Source organism: Fringilla coelebs (genome assembly GCF_963513975.1).
Source record: "Fringilla coelebs genome assembly, chromosome: 2".
Taxonomy (NCBI): domain Eukaryota; kingdom Metazoa; phylum Chordata; class Aves; order Passeriformes; family Fringillidae; genus Fringilla; species Fringilla coelebs.
The window spans coordinates 5,044,982-5,063,646 of NC_140029.1; the positions used below are offsets into that span (position 1 = coordinate 5,044,982).

The window sequence follows — 18,665 nt, forward strand, 5'->3', positions numbered from 1 at the left end:
CAGCAGTGACTGAGCCCTGGACAGATTGTCCAGAGAGGGTGTGGAATGTCCTTCCCTGGAGATATTCCAGAACCATCTGGACACAATCCTGTGCTGTGTGCTTTGGGATGACCCTGCTGGAGCAGGGGGGCTGGACATGGTGACCCACTGTGGTCCCTTCCAGCCTGACCATTCTGTGATTTAGTGATTGTGTGACCTTGCTGAAATGCAGGTCTTTGGTGTGAGCAGTAAATTAATGGAGAATGTAACTCAGTGACAACTTTCCTTCTTCTCCATTCCTGAACTACAATGGCTTGCTCACAAATTAGTGGGTAGGAGTCCCAGGGCCAGAAGAACTGCCTCGTCCTCATGAAGATGGGAGGCACAAGGCAATATTGGATGGTGCTTCTACTCCCCGTTTCCTCAGGGAAAGCCTCAGGGAGCTCCCTAGGAAGCTGTCGCTGCCTGGAGCGTGGGGACAATGCTGGCTGCTCTCCTTATTTTGTCCCGGCGAGCGACCTTCGGTGCCCCAGTCCTCAGGACAAGCGTCTGCCTTGTGTTTGGGCAGAGCGACAGCCACGGCCACCAGCGGCTTGGGGACACGCTGCCCACCTTCCCCAGTGCCGAGGGGTGCCCCGACACCGCCGCTCTCCCCATCCCCGGTGGGGGCGGGCCGGGGCGGGGGCGGCCCCAGCTCCATCCCGGCCCGCCCGCCTCCCGCAGCCAGTCGGGGCGGAGAGGCGGCACTGGAGGGCTCCTCCGCCAGCAGCCGGGCGGGCAGCGGTGCACATGGCATGTCTGATGGCGGCTTTCTCCCTGGGCAGCGCTTTGGTAATGCGAGCCCTGCCTCCCCTCCTCGGGGCCGCGGCCAGCGCCGGGCGGGGGGCGAGGTGCGGGGCTGGGGGACGGGGATGGAGCCAGGGCTCCGCGGGGAGCTCCCGAGACGCTTCCCGAGGGAAAAACAGGGTCGGAGGGTGCGCCCGGAGCTGCGGGGTGCAGGATGGGGGCTGAGGGATGCGAGATGCAGGGTGCAAGGTGAGAGATGCGGGATGAAGGATGCGGGATGAAGGATGCGAGTGTGCGAGCGGCTGGCGGCGCACGGCGGGACTTGACCGCTAGTTACCTCTGTCTGTAGCTAAGGCGGGGGGATTATCGCCGAGCATGCTCCCTGCGCCGCTGCGCCCCGCCGGCTTCCCAGCGGATTTGCGGAGGGACCGTAACCTTTGCATAACACCCGGGGCCGGCGGGGGACGGGCGGGCAGAGCCCGCGGGACCGTCCTGCCGCTGCCACCGGGCGGGCGCTGCCGTCCCCGCCGGGCGCCGGGAGCGGCCCGGCTCCTCACCGGCTCCATCAAACTACATGGGAAATAGCCCAAAGTGTCCAAAAGCAGCCGAGAGGTGAGCGCGGTGCTGCGGAGCGGCCGGTCCTGCGAGCGCAGGGCTCGGGATGCGGGGCTGGAGCATCGCTGGGGGGTGGCTGCGGAGAGGAGCGCGCTGCAGGTGTTGGGGAGTACAGAGGGGGTTCAGGTGTGTCTGTGCCTTACACACGGCTTGGCTAAGCTGGGACTGCTCCGCTTTTTCCAAGCGAAGGTGATCCCGACACTCGGAGGCGTTTGGATCATCCCAGTTGCTCGGGGGGATCCTCACCCATAGCGGGTGGTCCCTGGAGGAGGAAGGTGTGTGAACAGGCAGTTCGGTCCACAGAGTGACTGAAATTGTTTAATGTCCCAGTAACAAAAATCTTTGGCATCGTACTCTTGCATGATTGAGTAGTCAGAGGCAAGGGTCTTGTCCAAAGCATATTTCTTTTTGAATCAATCTAAACTGGAGAAGCTCTGACTGTCACCTAGATAATCAAGGTGACCTGCTCATTCAGAGTTCATTTTTGGATATTCCCTCCGATTGTGTGAAGGTGCCCAGTGGTTCCTCAGAACAAAAGAGATTATGAGCGCCAGAGTCAGCCTTGAAAACATTGAGGGAAGAACATTGTTAACTCGCCTTCTCTTAGTTTCTAGGGAAGTTCCCCTGCTTTAATTGTTGAGCTCTAAGATGTTTCACATTACTCTTGTTATGTTCAAATTACATACCGTGGCAGTGAACTATTTAAGAATTTGACAGTAAGTGTTAGTTGATACCTGACCTCTAAGTAAGCTGAGAGCATGACTAAAATCTCTTTTTTGAGAAAGTGTGGTGAGCAGAGCTGATTATTTTCATCCAGAACTTGGGGCTTGTGCATGAAGAATGTGAAGATGCCAGCTATGGAGTGGTTAAGCAGGAGTACTTTTTTTTCATCAGTGATTATGTAGCACTGGAGGTTTTTAAAATGTTTTTGTCAGCATTCATGACAAGTGACTGATGTGAGCTGGGCTGCTCTTACAGCAAAGATGGGAAGACCAGGAACCACGAGAGGGAAATGGACATGGTGCAGGCAAGAGGAGGCAGTGTCACTTCTTAGCTGAATTAGACAAATAGAGGGAAACAGTGGCAAGATCTGCAGCTCTGTTTGTGTTCATGCATTGAAAAGTAGTGCAGCACATCTGCTTTCCAGGAGATAACTTTGTATTATGTGTCAGCATGGAAAGCCTGACACATCAGCCATCTACAGAAGTCCTTTCCAATACAAATCTGCATCAAAAATACTAAATTTCCTAATAGACAACTGTGCAGATGTTTGGCTCTGCTTATGACATCCACTAAACAACAGATGACAGCGAACAGCCTTTAAACAGAACTGTTCAAAATTCTGTTTAGCTGTAGAAAATTCATGACTGTTTTTCTTTTGAGCTTACACACATCCTGCTCATGTGGTGGTAAAAGGAATGGAAAAAACCCTAAATTTTGTACGCATAATTAAAAAAAAAAAAAAAAAAAAAAAAAAAAAGAAGGGTGGAAGGCCATTGTCATGCCTAGGAGGGGAAGGGAAGGAGGTTTAGTCCAAAAAGTGCCAAGTGGAATTGCACAGAGTGCTGTGACGGGCAAAGTGTAGCAAGAGGGATGGCTGTGAGCACAGGCCATTGACCTTACAGTGTCAGTAGTGCAAGAACTGGAGCAGGGTTTGTGTGCTCATGTAGCTGATAAGATTTCCATTAATTATCGCTATCAAGCATGGAAAGCACTCAAGGATTTTGGGTGCAAAGCCCTGTGCTTTCCTAAAAGACCTCCAGAAAAGAACTTGTATTGTCGTCCCAGGTTGCAAAGTCTCCAGAACTAGCAGTGCAGGAGAAAATAAGGCACGAAATAGTACGTTTGAAAATTCTCAGAAATATAATTTCACCTTGACAGAAGCATAGGCTGATCCAGAGGAGCAAGAGCTCTTAGACATTTTGAGTGGCTGTCTTTTGAAATGTCTGCACAAATAATTGTTCACCAGCTCCCTTCCCCCTTCAGCTCTGTCCCAAGCCCTGGAATGAGAGTAACTAGAACCAAATTCCTTGAGTGCATGAGAAACCAAATACAATGGGGACTGAACTTATAAATGTATTAATCTGGTGCAAGATCTGAAAGAAAAACTAATGCTATAGGAACTGTATATGCTGTAAGAGCTCTTTCACCTCTTCTGTCCAGGCTCAGGCAAAAGAACCAACAAAAGATTGCTTTATTTTACTCCTCTTTCACCTTGCAGCACTTTACAGCTGGATTTTTGTGCTATTTAAAGAACAATTCTGGTGCAGAAGGTTTTGAAACATGCTCCTAAACAAAAGTCTGTGAACTTTCTCCACTTCCCTTGCAGGGTGGCAGCAGTTCTGGTTGCACCATGGCCGAGCCCAAGTCTGTGTGCGTTTCAGTGGACGAGGTGGTCTCCAATGGCACAGACACCCAGGACATCCATCTCATCAATGGACACTTAAAAAAAGTGGACAATGCTCTGACAGAAGCTCACAGGTTCTCCTACCTGCCCCGCAGGCCAGCTGTGAATATTGAGTTTAAAGAACTGTCCTACTCTATCCAGGAAGGGCCATGGTGGAGAAAGAAAGGTGAGGAAAATGAGGTTTCATCCCCAAGAGGCTGTAGAGGCAGCAGTTCATACAACTGCTTGTTTCTGCCTCCCAATTCTTAAGGATCTGAAGTAAATATAGTATTGCTGTGCTGCCAAATATCTGTCCTGTGATCTTGCCTGTCTACAATTTATTGTTGAGGGTGGGTAGAGCATGCAGGAGTTTAAAGATGGGGGTGGGGGAAGTGAGGAGGCTTTGTTTTTTTACTCCTGCAATTGGCTGTTTTGTGAAATGGTTGTTTTTTTCAGTACTCTTTCAGAACAGTGAGTATTTCAGAATTTCAGAAGGCATTATAAACCAGGAAAAAAACTGTTTTCTTTAAGGGCTTTGTTTGGAAAGAAATGCTGTGAGCTCTAGGTTTCCCTAGATGGGTCTCTCAAAGCTTATAATTTCTGTGATGAAATCACTGGCTCTTGCTGGCACTGAATCCTGAGGTTCAGTCAAGGACTAGGATGCTCTTTGGGTATCTCCTTTGCTGATACATGCTGCAAAGAGTTCACAGGGCACCAAAATGATAGATATTGGGCACTTCTCAAAGAAGAGAAGTCTGGAGGAAGAAATTACTCAGCTCTCTTCTCTATAGGTTCTTGGTTGATTCCAGTTCTAAAAGGTGATTCTGTCTTTTCTCCTCTGCTTGGCATCAATTCCTTTCATGCCTTCATTTGCTTTGTGTAACCATGTGTTTCCTAGAGAGTTTTTGGGTTTTTGGGTTTTTTTTTTTGGTGTGTGTGACTGGTCTTCTCTGAAAGGAAAACTAGGTCATGAAGTAAATTCCTGCCAGCAAAAAGAAGTATGCCCAAGAGAAAAATAATCGAAATCTTCAGGAGAATTTTGTGTACTAAATGACATAGTTGCCCTTCCTTGAGGAACTCTCTGTAATGTAAATTGGCATGGTTGTGTGCTTTAGTTCTTTTTAGAGATAAGGCCCTGCCAGTGCAGCCCTCACCTGAGCCATACCTGAGACCTGCACTGGCCCTGAAACTACAAATCCACTGGCTTAAAGGTTCCACTTGAAATTGTTTCACCAAGTACTTGGCTGCTGTCTGTAAATTGTATCATTATCACAACACCAAGGCTTCAATAGTCTAAAAATGTGTGGTATGAAAAGCTCTGGAGCTGTTGCCATGAAAGTGCTACTGTATGCGGACAGGCTGTGCATACAATTATTCATTTGTTGAAAGATCTGCAGATTTCATGCTTTAATGGGTTTTTCAACATCAAAACTGTATGTAGACCCACTGGCCTTCTTTTAATTACTTGCTAAAATTGCATGGAGCCACATTGTCCATAGGAGAACAGCTTGGTTTGGCAGCAACTTTGGTACATTCAAAATTATTCTTTATCTTATCAGAATGAACACAAAACACTGAAGGTTTTTTGTCCTCCAAGAAATGGAGCTATGCCAAAATGTCTCATTTAAGATTTAAAAGCTTGAGATTTCTAACCGAATCTCTTTCTCACTGGCCAGAATTGATTGAGGGATTCTATACCCAAAACCTCTGTTCAGATTTTCTGACATGCCTGGGTGACTTGGCTTGGACAAAACAATGTCTTGGCAAAACATCCTGCTGCTGAAAGTGACCTGTGGAGGTATTTAGCTCTGGGCTATGGTTATGACTGTGTCACCACATTTGGATTTGAAAGAGGAGATTGAACTTTCCTGGCTGTCTGTGTGGAGGAGTTCAGGTCCTCCTCAGCTGGTCTCACACCTTGTGTCACCCCTGGGACCACCAAGGACAGGCTGAGAGTGGCTGAGCTGCTCTCTGCCAGCAGGGCTTGGCTCTCCTCTGCTTGCCAAGGAGCTGACACAAACTTGGGAGGTCTGCACCCAGTGCCAAGTGAGCCAGAGTGCTCTCACAGCCAGGGAGGTGAGCCACATTGTGTGGCTGAGGCCATTCCCAGCTGGAGGCAAGCCCTTACCCTTCTCCTTCCTCATCACCGAGAGCACAGCTGGAATATTCTACCAGTGTGGGTGCTTCATATCAACAGAGATATGAAGCTGGAAAGGGTCTGTCAAAGGGGTTAAAAAATGGTTCAGGGAACCTACAAAGAGCAGCTGAGGAGTCTGGGCTGCTCCTGCCAATAGTACCAGATTATATATTACAAGAGCTCGTGGCCACATATTGCAGTTTGGGTGGTTCAGGGTGGACACCTGGAAAAAAATTCCTGTTCCCCAGCTGCAGCGCTGGGATTTGTCACCCATGGACAGTGGGGGACATGTGGGGACGTGTGGCTGAGCTGCTGATCTGATCTGGAGCTGGTGGTTGGCTTGCTTTGATGGAAGGTTGGGCCAGGTGACCTCCAAAGGTCTCTTCCTCCAGTGTTTCAGTGACTTGCTGGTCAGATTATAGAAACCTTCCAGAACCAAACTTTCCTCCCAGCCATGTTCCCTCCTCCAGGGAATGGCTCAGTATATTGGCTTTAAGAGAAAAGATTTTCCATTAGAGAAATAGAAAGCCAAGTTGCCTAAATAGTCCCCAGTGAAGGTAGGAGCCAAACAGTTCAGATTCTCTGAATTGTTTTAGTGGTTCTGCAAGTAGAAGATTTTTTGTGTGTAATTTGGGATATCTCTGTTCAAACCTGGTGGATTTGTAGCTGAGTGCATTACATATAAAACTATTCTGAATACCTTATACTGGTTCCTGTCCCAGTGGGAAACTGGGACTTTGCAGTGCCCAAGAGAAGGGCAATATTGTGCCTCCAAACACTGGTGGTTGCTTCAGTTCAGCACTCCTTGTGGGTTCCCTCTGCTAAAAGTCTCTCTTATTGCTGTAATGTGGAATATTTAAATTCACTTTTTATGAGAAGAGTAGCAGAAAACATGCTGGGGAAAAAAAAGAAAGTAGATGTCTCTCAGTTCACATTGTTCTTCATTGTTCTTGGGTGCTGGTTGTGGTAAGAAGAGATAAGGAATGCTGTTTCAAAAATGTCTTTAAATTAATGGTGTTTCTATTCTTAAATGGAGCTTGAAAAAGAAAATCTACTATTTCTACATCACTCTTTATGACTGTAATGAATTAGTTAAAACCTTTCAAGAGTGTTGGATCACAAAGGCAGAAGTACAGTTTCCTTGCAAAGACAATTTGTGCCAGCATGTTGGACAGGAATTCAACTGAAGAGCAATTCCCTTCAGTAAAAATGGCATTGCAAAGTAATAATGTTAAGGTTAGGCTCTAAATTAGCAGAAGGAGGAATAATTAGTAGTGCTGCCATTGTGTTCTGTACTTAGCTTGATTGTTCAGACAATGCAACTCATGGTATGTCATATCTTTTACTTTTCATTAAAAGCCCAAAGAAAGGTGAATTTGCATTGCTTGTCAACAACAAAGAAGCTAAATAAGCCATATTAGACTTGAAATTGGAATTTTTCATTTATTTCTGTCTCAGCCTTAAATTGCTTAATTAAACTATTAAGTATCATTTTCTCTTTAAATATAAGGAGGGGCATTTTGATTCTAAGGTTTATATGATAAATGCTGCTCTCCTTATGAGGTTTTATCAGACTCATGGCAGAGATTGGTGTGACTCTGGAGCTGATTAATTCCTGCTGTAATTTCCCCTGAGGTCAGTGGGATTAACAGGGAAGGAATAGGGCAGGTCAGTCCTTGATCAAAGCTGCTGAATCTGACCCATTCCATTCAGTAGGAGCTGTTGCCAGTATGGGAATTTGTGAGAGGTTAAAGAGGTCAAAGTTTCAGAAGTCTCAGTTGACTTTGGCATTTTCCCCATGAAGTTTTTAGGGAATTGGTCCACAGGTAGAAACAGCTATTCCTTCAGGTTTGAAGGCAAGGGATTTTTGAGTGACTTGTGAGGTTAAGGATATTCCAGAACTGAAAATGTGTCTCAGTCTTTGAATCCAAGCTATGTTCAAGTGTGTCCTGGTGGTTTCCTGTGGGTCAGTGAGGTTCATGGTTTCAGAAAGCCCCAGGGCTCCTGGAGGAACTGCTGGCAAAACCAGAAAAAGGGAACTTCAGCACATTTGGTAGAAATAATAGGGTTGCTTAGTCAGGATACTTCTCCTTCCTTATAGGATGAGGGACTCAGCTGGCTTGGAGGGGAAAAGAAAGAGTCCTGTGTTAGATCCAGTGTGGATCCTTAAATGTGAAAAGCAAGATCTGCAGAGTTTTGGAGCAAAACATGGCCAAAGTTTCATTGTCTTGTCACAAAGCCATTTATCTAAGTGCTGAGAAAGAGATGGAAGTGGGTGTTGACTTCTGAGCTGTATGTTTAAAGTGCAGTTTGAAATGTGAATCCCAGGAACACAGAGATTGGTTTTACCAGCTCATAGAAAAATTACAGACATGTAGGTTTTCATACTAGGACTCCTGAAAACTGTTTGCAAGAGGATTTGGTAGAAAAGTCAGTGCCTGGGGTTTCTGTCCTTTTTGTTAAAAGCACCATGAAATAATCTGAATTGTGGTTTGGGGATGACTTATGTATAGTCTCCTATACAAAGGGGGCATGAAAAGTACTTGGAGCTTTCTGTCTGGGTTAAAGTCATTCAGCTTCACTTGAAAAAGATACTACTTTCTATAGAGCCATGAAAGGACATTTTTTCTATTGTTTCTAGGTGGGTTTACTATAATATGGAATGGAGATGGAAATACTCTGCCTATATAATTGAGTGCACCCAGCAAGAAAATAGTAATAAATTTGCTTGCAAAACACCACAACAACTCAGGGATTGCTTTTCTTTTTTCTTTTTTTCCCCTCCCCTCTCACACTTCTCAGTATTCATGGTTAATTAGGCAACGTTTTAGTTGGAAATTTCTCCGTTGTTATTTTTAGGACTGTAATGAGTCACTTGTGCTGCGTTCGAGTGCGAGCTCTGGTAGGATTTGGTCTGGAGTAACCTCTGAGAGAACGGGCTCTGGCCGGGCACGATGCAGCCGGGGATTTTCGCTACAGAGATTCATGCTCAGCAGAAAACGCCCCATTTCTTGTGATTTCGGGTTTGTTCAGATGGCTCAAACGCCGTGGAAGCAAAGCGGAGAGGTGCTGCTGCCCTCTTTGCTGTCAAGGTTGTTGTTCCGCAGCTTTGGGCGGCGGGAGGGGAAAGAAGCAGCGGGCTCGTTCCGGATGGCTCCGAGGGGGGAACACGGAGCCCTTGGCAGGTTGTTTGGTATTCATGGAAGGCCAGAAGTGGCCGTCACAGCCCGAGATAGTGTCCTCAGAACAGCGCGATCCCTGCCTGCCGGCTCCGAGCGCTGTGTGTGATGTTAATACCGTCCTCTGCATAAGATGGAAACTTCACCGCTGTCAAACCATCAGCAGAGATTTAAACAGGCTGGGCTTTGCTGATTTGCTTCGGTTCTGTCTTAGGAATTAGCTCTGATACACACACCCCGACAGACCCCTTTCTTTTTATTTAGCTGGGAGCTTTCTTTATTTTTTTTGCAGCATCCTCTCTATGACTTCACCGAAAAGATCTCACACACCCCCCTCTCCCATCCCCTCCGGAGATACCCAAACGAAACACGGGAGAGGAGGGGGGGCCGGCAGGGGAGGATTTGGCCTAAATGATGTGCTAATCCGTGCTGGGGGAGTCGGAAAAAGCCGGCGTTGCTGGGGCAGGTGCAGTGCGGTGGAGGTGCCGCATGCCCGCCCGGGCGCGCCCGGCGCGGTTACTGCCGGGCAATGCACTGCAGTAACCCGGGATGCGCCTGCCTGCCTGCCTGCCGGGCTGCTCCTGCCGCTGTTGCTAAGAGGGGAAGGAGGGAGGGAAAGATGCAGAGCAGGAACGAGCAAAAACCCACTTTCCGAGAGAGATTTTTCTTTTTCTTTCTTTATTTTTCTCTCTCTCTTTTTTTCTTTCCTCCTTCCTCCCTTTCTTTCTCTCTTTCTTTCTCTCTTTCTTTCTCTCTCTCCCTCTTTTCCTTCTCTCCCTCTTTTCCTTCCTCCCTTCCTTCCCTTCCTTCCCTTCCTTCCCTTCCTTCCTTCCTTCCTTCCTTCCTTCCTTCCTTCCTTCCTTCCTTCCTTCCTTCCTTCCTTCCTTCCTCCCTCCCTCCCTCCCTCCCTCCCTCCCTCCCTCTTTTCCTTATATTTTTCCCCTCTCCTCTCTCTGCCAGATGGGTTGTATTGTTCTCCACCATTTTTTTGCCTGCTTTGTCTCAGAGTTGTTTTCTTCTCTTGTGCAAATTAAGATCCATATGTTAGGAAGAATAAACAAGTTCGGCCGGTTGAAACCAACTGCAATACTGGTTAAAGGCTGTTTTCAGGCAAATATTGTGTAGATTCCTTTTCAGTGGCTTAAAGTGTTGGCAAAATTGATTAAAACTAGGCGTGATTTTTTAGCAGAGGGTTTCTAAGCACATGTTTTAACCTTGATAAAATCTGTGGAGTTTTTCTTTTAACACTTAAGCTGTGTCAAGATGGTAAAAATACACTGAGTAGTTGCTGTTACTGGAATGGTTCACAGTGTTTTATTAAGTGATAAATAACTCTTCCCAGTGTCCTCTTGCATGTGTTCTGCAAAACAGAGGTTATTGGGAACAAATCTTGGTCAGCCCCTTTGTCTGATCCTTCTACTGTTTCCCAGCTGAGTATGCCCTTACTTCAGCATTACTTGTTTTCCTTCTAGCAGAATCCATTGTTATTGTGGGTTTGTTTTTGTTGGGGTTTGGGTTTTTTTTTGTTTGTTTGGAGTTTTTTTGCTTGTGGGGCTTTTTTAGAAATGTGCCTTGAGTTTGACTCAGTGTGTTTTGGTCACTGAGTCTTAAAGCAGAACGTCTTCTTCCTCTTTGCTGGATTGTTTGTTAAACCTAAACATTACAATGACCTCACTCTTTTTCATTCTAGCTAATGTTTTGATAGAATAAATTTTATTAATTGCTGCTGTGAAAACTTGTGGCTGAGGAAGGAGGTTTTAGAGAGTTACCAATTAAAGCATTCTGGAATTCATATGGCAGGAAGTGGTCACAGTGAGTTGTTGGGAGTCTGAGCTCTGGTCTTTGCTGTTTCCATCTCTCACAGAAAGTGTTGGGGGCTGGCTGTAACTCACCCTGACACCCTTCCACTACAAATTGCTGTATGCTGAGTGGGATTTGATGAACTGATTTATCCTCTGCCCATAGGTGGTCATGCCCTGCTCGAGGTGCTGAGGAGGTAGAGGCAACAAGCACCAGCATCTGGGTGTACTTTTGTCACATTTCACAGTAGACTTTGGTTTCTGACATCTGGAGATCCATCTGAAGGCTGAGGAAAGATGAAGCAAGAGGCATTTTGCAATTGGAGACTTCAGACATCACATGGTTGATCAGGGTTTTCCACAACCTCGCTAAAAGAAAAGAGAAATCACAAGAGCAGACAAAAGCAGAAGCTAACTTGAGTAAAAATGCTGTTAAAGTTCATTTTTTGTTCTGCACTTTCATGCCATTTTGGAAAGTGCCTTCTGGAAGTCTTGGGGTCTGAGCTTACCAGTTCTCTAGGGCAGATTTTTGTTCTATGGGGATTTAATTTCTCAGAGTTCAGCTCTGTATCCTCTGAGAAATTATTTGCCTCTCTCACTTCCCTGTAGCAGTTTTCTTGTAGGTAAACTGTGGGGACAGTCAGAACATGATGCTACTCAGAATGTGGCAGGCCCTCACTCAGCTCAGCTGCTTTATAATTCACACCTGCACCCTTTAAACTTTGGATGGATAACTTTGTCTTCCATTAAAAAGCAGTGTTTGCTCTTATTATTAAAATAACAAGTCAAGACTTACAAGAAGCAACATGCAAGGAGATCCCCAGCAAAATTTACATGATTGGCACGTGGGAATGAACTGATTTGGATTTATAATTAAAGTGTTGCAAAGTGAAAGGTGGGTGTTCATTCTCAAAATGAAAGTCCTTGAAGCAAAACCTAAATCAGCCAGTGATGCTTTAACCCCATAACCTCTGTGACTTGCATCTGGAGAGGTGCAGAAGGACATGTATCTTACATAAGACTGAGGGTTTGTCAAAAATAAATTGGGAGTTTGGGTCATCATGCCCAGAGTCCCTTCCTTTGCTGCAGGCATCTGAGAGAACTGACCACCCACCTTCTTGTGGGATTAGTTTATTTAAGAGCTTTAATAAAATACCTTCTTGATACATGTCATCCATGTCAGATGACAAAATGCCCCCCCTTTTTTAAGGTATTCCTTCTAAAGGAAATCACATGCAATTAATATTGCTAAATCTTGTATCAGAAACTTCTGCCTGAGGCCTTTTATCTCTTATCAAAAAGCCTTGGGACAGCAAGAAGCTGAGGTGTTGGTGGTTCAGATTGCCTGCCCACTGTGCCAACTTTGAACCCAGCAATTTTTGGTTAGCACCACTGCTACAGAAGGAGCAACAAATCCACAAGCTCTTACTTACCATGTGGAAAATTTAGTTTTCTTCTGTGAAAGTAGTTTACATTCAGAACTTTAGTCCCTAGTGCTGGCAGACTGTTCTTTATCAAGCCCAGGACCAAGCTTTAACACACATCCTCTTCTTAATATCAAAGTCTGTTAGGAAATGAAAAAACTGAGGGTTCCCAGATTGTCCAAATGTACTCACTTTTTCACCAGCTTCACCAGAGGAATACATAATACACTATGTATGGAAGAATTACTGCCCTTTTCAACCAATTCTTTAAGTTGTTCATCCCCAGGTATGATGGAGAAGGGTAACAGGACAGACAGAGGAGGCCAGACAGTTTTGGTTGTTTTCAGTAACTCTGAAGCTCAGTAACTTCCTACAAGTAACTGCAAGGAGGCCTGCTGAAATATCCCATTAATGATTATTTTGAAAGCTGCTCCCTTGTGAATTCTGTGCTCTGGTGCAGATGTTTGAGTTTAATTTGGCCTGTGGACACTTTGTCGCTTAGAAAAGAAGATTTCAGAGAGAATATTTGATCTGAATGTGAGTGGTGGCATAAAATACAGCAGGACCAGTGCAGTGTAAGTGTCTCTGAAAGGAGGACAAAGCAAAGTTCTGTCTAGGAAATGATGTGGCTGGAGAAGTGTGCTGCAATGTGGCTGGAATCACCCTGCAGGTCCTCATTGGACCCTCTTGCCACTGCTGGGCTTCTGTTCCCATTTACAGCTCATTTAGGCTCTGCTGATTTGTGGGGGAAACAGATGCACTCTGCAGACTTAATTTTCTTCAGAAGGTACAGGGATAAATCCATCCAGATTCTTACCAGGCAGAACTACATGGAATTACATAATAGCCGTAGAGATAATCGCTTGTTTGTTCAGGTTTCATTTTTTTTGTTATGTATCTGTTCCAAATAAAAGTAAATGGCAGAGACCTTGGCTTTACAAGCTAATTTACCATCTGCCTCTCATCTAGTATGTACAGCCTGCATCTTTTGTGTAAGAATCATATTTCTTCCGGCTTCACATGTTTAGAGTAATGACAAATGTTGTTTATAATTGCAGAGCATCTGCTACAAAAGAGAGGAGAAGATTGAATATGTAGTGGTCAGGTTCCTGGGTGAAAGAGAGTGGACCTGTGCTCTGTCTCCTGCTGAGCTTTAGAGGGTAGGCTTTTATGCCAGACAGAGGAAAGAAGTTTCAAATGAAGCCATGCACCTGGTTAATGTGAAATTTAAAGGAAGAAAACCCACCACAAACTGAAGCTTTTAATACTCTTGTTAAGCAATGGAGCTAAATTCTGCCCTGTTGCATCTGTTTTGTGCTTTTGAAGCACTCAAGTGGATGGGGCTGCACCAGCAGAGCCTGGCCAGTATAATTTTTTTTTAGTCATGATGCAGTTATTACCTCAAGTGCTTTGAAAATTAAGCACTCTAATAACACCAGCATGGCAGGGCTGGAATGGGTAAATGAGCACCCAATTAAAAGAAAGGGGATTGGAGCTAAATATTTGCTATTAGGGGAAGAGCATTTTCTTTTTCTGGGTCAAAAAGCCACAAACTGGAGCCAGCTTATTGCATATGAATATCCAGGGCTGATGTCTGAAATGCCATTTGAGGCTCATAAAGCTGAAGCCTGTGGGTGGCTGTCTGGGATGGAGTTCCATTTCCTCCTCCACTTGGAGAAGTGAAGCTCTGATGCTGCCACCAGAGAAATGTGAGCCAGAAAGCCAAGGACAGTGCAGGGGGGCACATCTGTGCACAGCTGGCCGTGAAAAGTCACTCCCCTGGGTTTTAATTTTGACCCTGAGTCTTGCAGAATTTCTTCAAGAAGAATTTTCCCCAGAGGAACAAATTGACAGTACATAAATACAGAGATGACTGATGGGAGAGCTTTTGAACAGCGAGTGGGGTCAGTCTATTTTGTAACCAGAACTGCTGAATTCTTCACAAGGAGTGTCCAATGATAATGGCAACTATTAGAAAGTAATAAAAATTAAATTGTTAGGAGCAGCTGGAGCTGGTGGGGCTTTGAGACGTGAGGAGATTCCTCCTGCCCTGGTGTGTGGCAGCCTTGGTTGTGGAATTGCAAGTCCAGCTGGTGGTGGGAGAGGGCACCCAGGCAGCTGTATGGGCCAGCAGGAGGACAGAGGGCTGCTCCAGCACCCTCCTGAGCACAGATAACACCTGGGCAAACCTGGGCAGCCCCTGTGCCTCGCTGGCATCCCTCCTCTCTGGCTGGCTGTGGGTTGCACACACAAACACACAGAGAAGATCTCTCCATGGGTTTTGGACATGCTGTCCATCCCATCAGTCCCTCTGACTTTGGTCTGCTTCAGTCATTGGCACCTGGACCTACAGTAACCCCTCAGATTTGCAACCTCATTCTCCAGCAGCTGGTGTGGAAAAATTTCTGCTACTGACCACTGGGTCCACGGTGGTGTCTCCTGCACAAGAACTCACAGAGGTGAGGGCATTCCTATCATAGGGATTTTTGCCCCTGATGAAGAGGAGGAATGATGAGGAGAACTCCATCTTATCAGAAGGCTAATTAATGACTTTATTATACTATATTATTCTATATTATGTTACACTATATTACATTACATCTAAGCTGAATCTACCAAGCACTCCACTGCCCAGAATCTCGTGGCTGTCAGCCCACAGTCCCCCCCCACACACACACACACACACACCTGGATTCAATTGGTCACTGAATCAAAACACTCACAACAGAATCCAATTATCAGTTCCCTTCAGGTAAACAACCTTCCATGATGCATTCCACTTGTGAACAACACAGGAGCAGTAAATGGGATAAGAATTGTTTTTCCTTTCTCTGAGGTTCAGAGAATGTGAATCTCAGAAATATTCTTGTGAAGAATTGTGCCTTGCTTTTCTCTGTGAAGAGAAATGTGGCTGCACATTCCCACATGAGAAATTTGGGAGCAGTGTTTAGCAGGAGTGCAGGCTGGACTGCAGGGATGAGGAGCTCTGTCAGACAGGGGTAGCTGCCTCCTGACATACCTCTGGCCCCTTTCATCCCCATTTCCATCTGCTTTCTCAGGCCTGTTCCTCCTCAGTCCTTGTTCCATCCCTTTCCCTGCCTTTGGCAAGTCCCCTGAGTTTACCTGTGATGGATGTTTGTCCCTCTGTAATTCCCATGGCCACCCCATGGCTGGTTTTACACCATCCCAAACTCCTGTTCCCCCTGCATGGCATGGTAAGGTTCAGCATTCCACTGAGACACTTTCCCTGGGGACACATCTTGGTGGCCTTTCCTCCAGGAGCAGCACTCCTGTCCTTTCTATTTTAGCATCTTCAGAGTGCCTGATTCAGTGGGCTGTGTCCTCTGAGCCTCAACTCAGCCTCTGTGCTCACCCTGCCTGGCCTTTTATCACATAACTGAGCAAAGACCATGGTTAGACCTTCTGGGCTGATTGGATTTTTCAAAGCTTTGAATTTCAAAAGCAGTGAAATCATATGGCTGGCCAGTCGTTTGTTTAAGCCCATGGAAAGTTTACCTGTGGTGTAAATCATCACTGAAGTGGAGCTCACATCAGGCACATTTTTACCCTCTCATGTGAAAGTTTCAGGAAAGTTGTCAGGGACTGCAAATAGGGAATGGAGCTGCTGCACTTGTGATTATAATAAATCAGGTCCTGCTGTCTTACAGGCTGAGTTATGACAATATGTGTGAGCTGCTATATCACAAACAGTCAGAGGAGCTTGACAGACAGCACTGAAGGAGGATTTGATGCTTGATTTCTTGCCTGGGAGAACGATGATGTAAGCCTGAAGGAGAAATGCATTAAACCTGAAGGAGAAATGCATAACCTGAAGGAGAAATGCATTAAACCTGAAGGAGAAATGCATAACCTGAAGGAGAAATGCATAACCTGAAGTGTTCACCAGTCCCTGAACCCTGGGATCACTGTCAGACTTGGTGTTCATGGAGGATGATTGTGCCTTGTGCAGTGGTCTGACATCTGGGGACACCAAAAGAAAGATGAAATTTCTGGATGTACATGATAATACTTAACAGATTTACTCTTTAGTGTCCTAGCAGAAATATGGGCATCAGTCCCCTGAATCCCATGCATCCTTTTTGCGTTATAAAATCAAGCAAACAAATGAAAATAAAGCAGGCCTTCCCATATGGGGCATGGCTGTGACATTTTAGCACTCATCTTTTGATTTTTATTGGCAGGCAGTAAAAATAAGCTCCTCCAGCAAAATGAATTGGGACAAAGGGAGGCACATGCTTTACAGTAAATAAAAATAACTTCAAAGCCAACCTACAATTCTTCTTGGATGCTCAAACTGTGCTGCTCTAAAAGTACAGGCCCAAAGGAATGTTGGAATCACTGCAATGACACATTGGGCAGAGTTTAGCCAAGGAACAGGTATCAGCATTCTGCCAGGGCTGTTGTCTTAGGATAGAACATTTTGGACCAAATCAACAGAAATTAATAAAAATGGATGAAGGAAGGATATGGCCTAATACCCAGAAGGGACTTTTTTGCTTATTTGTGTTTCACTGCTAAAACTACATTCTAAAAAGTACAGAAGCCAATGAAATTCATTTTAAATGTCAGTGTTGAATGTCACCAACATTCAAGGCATGTTTATGTAGTGGTGGAATGTGTCAGCAGAAGCCATCCCATATAGATGTGTCTGAAACCACCTTTCAGAGCACTAAAAGTAATATATCACAAGTATATTGTATGTGCATTGTCTTTCTAGGTATAAATATCTTCAATATATGTACATTTCATTTACCTGTGAATATGAGTGAGTATATATATGGGTTATCTATAGATATTTATAGATTATCTCTGCTTCCATATTTAAATGTATGTATGCACATACACTCAGGTATATTTATTTATGAACTAAAACTGGCTGCATATCACTGCAACAAACACTTTGAAGATAACATTTTAATCGAGGTGTATATTCCTCCTCCTCCTTTGTAGTGACAAGATGATGTAATTATGGAAAAGCAGCAGCAACCTGATTTTTTTTTTTTTTAATGAAAAACAAGAGAGTAGCAGTTGCTTAGAAGTGGTTCAGGTCTGTTGGATTAACAGCATAGCAGGCTAAAATAGCAGGAAAAATGAATGCAAAATGGAAGCTGTTTTATCTGAGTGTCAGTGGTGAAAAGAATGGCATGAAGAAATGGCAGCACTTTGCAGATGCTTTTCAATAGGGACTTATTACATTACATAAGTTGAGTAATTTTCTGCTCCCAGTTGTTTCTCTGGTAATCAGATTGTTTGTGCTTTGTTCTTGTTTCCTTTAGAAGTTGTAGGAACTGGTTGGAGCGCTCATGTGCAGCAGTGGTGGGTCCAATTCAGACCTCTTGGGGTTATTTTGCCTGCTTATAGCTGCCAGCATCATTGTCTGATTTTCCTCATTAGCTGAGCATCTTTGGAGCTTGCTTTCCTGCTGGGTGTAAAGGAGAGTATGTTTATGTGCCAGATAAATGGCTGCTACTTCTGTTTGTTTCAACAGTGGTTTGCTGGTGAAAACTGGGGGGAGTTGTGTGTCTTGGATTTCAGAAGGAAAACACTGAGGTTTTAAGTAGAATAATGTGTTTTGATTTGCAAGAGCCACCAAGAGAGTGGTGCAGAGAGCAGGGAAATGGTGGAGATGTTCTTCTGGCTGATTTTTCTGGGGACTAGAAGCATTCCTTAACTGCACCAGGAAGGCCAATAACAGCCCTGCAGATTCCCAGCTGGAGGGCACTTCCCAGGAAGAGCTCTGTGCACAGGGTGGGTGTCCACATTCCCCTGTGGCTGCTTCTGCCTTCCCTGAGCACCTCTGATGTGGGAAAGGGAATGGGGAATGGGCTAGGGAGGGAATTGTGTGTTTGTGGTCAGCCTGGAGCGGATCCACCCTCTGTGCCCCTGCCACATCTCAGAGCTGTGAGCAGGGGTGCTGTGGGGTCACTTCATCACTGCAGGAGCAGGGTAGGATAGGGATGACCAGAGCTGTAAGGGCATTTTTGCTGGCCACACTGGCACTTCTACACCTGGGGACTGGTGGGAATTGCCCATTTGGAAGGTGGTCCCACCTGTCCCTCCTCCAGCTGCCACAGTAGCAGCCATTCTGCGCAAGTGCTGACCCTAAAACCACAGAGAAAGAGGTGGCTCCAAATGCTCCCAGGGTGTTTACAGCTGTCCACAAGGAAAGGAGATTGGGGATATAGTCAAGATTAACCTCTCCTTTTGTATTGCAGTATCATTATCTAATGAGATCAGGAGCAAAGCCCAGCAGCTTAGTCAGTATTAGAGCGTAGGCACCCATTTCAGGAGGGAGCCTTTGAGAAGAGCAATCCTGAGCCATCCTCCTACACCATTTTC

The 18,665-nt window shown here is 45.4% G+C and overlaps 1 protein-coding gene across 2 annotated transcripts in view; it reads left to right on the forward strand.

The window, feature by feature from the left end:
* Nucleotides 1–716: 716 nt before the first annotated feature.
* The window catches only part of ABCG1 (ATP binding cassette subfamily G member 1), a 58,082-nt gene continuing 40,133 nt past the window's right edge, over nucleotides 717–18,665 (forward strand). The window contains exons 1-2 of one of the 2 annotated variants that reach the window (XM_084226837.1): nucleotides 717–810; nucleotides 3,710–3,953. In XM_084226837.1, coding sequence (XP_084082963.1) covers nucleotides 769–810; nucleotides 3,710–3,953 — 286 coding nt within the window. In that variant the 5' untranslated portion in view covers nucleotides 717–768. Of the gene's footprint in view, nucleotides 811–1,203; nucleotides 1,378–3,709; nucleotides 3,954–18,665 lie in introns of those variants that run through there. The other variant, XM_084226838.1, reaches the window with a different exon arrangement.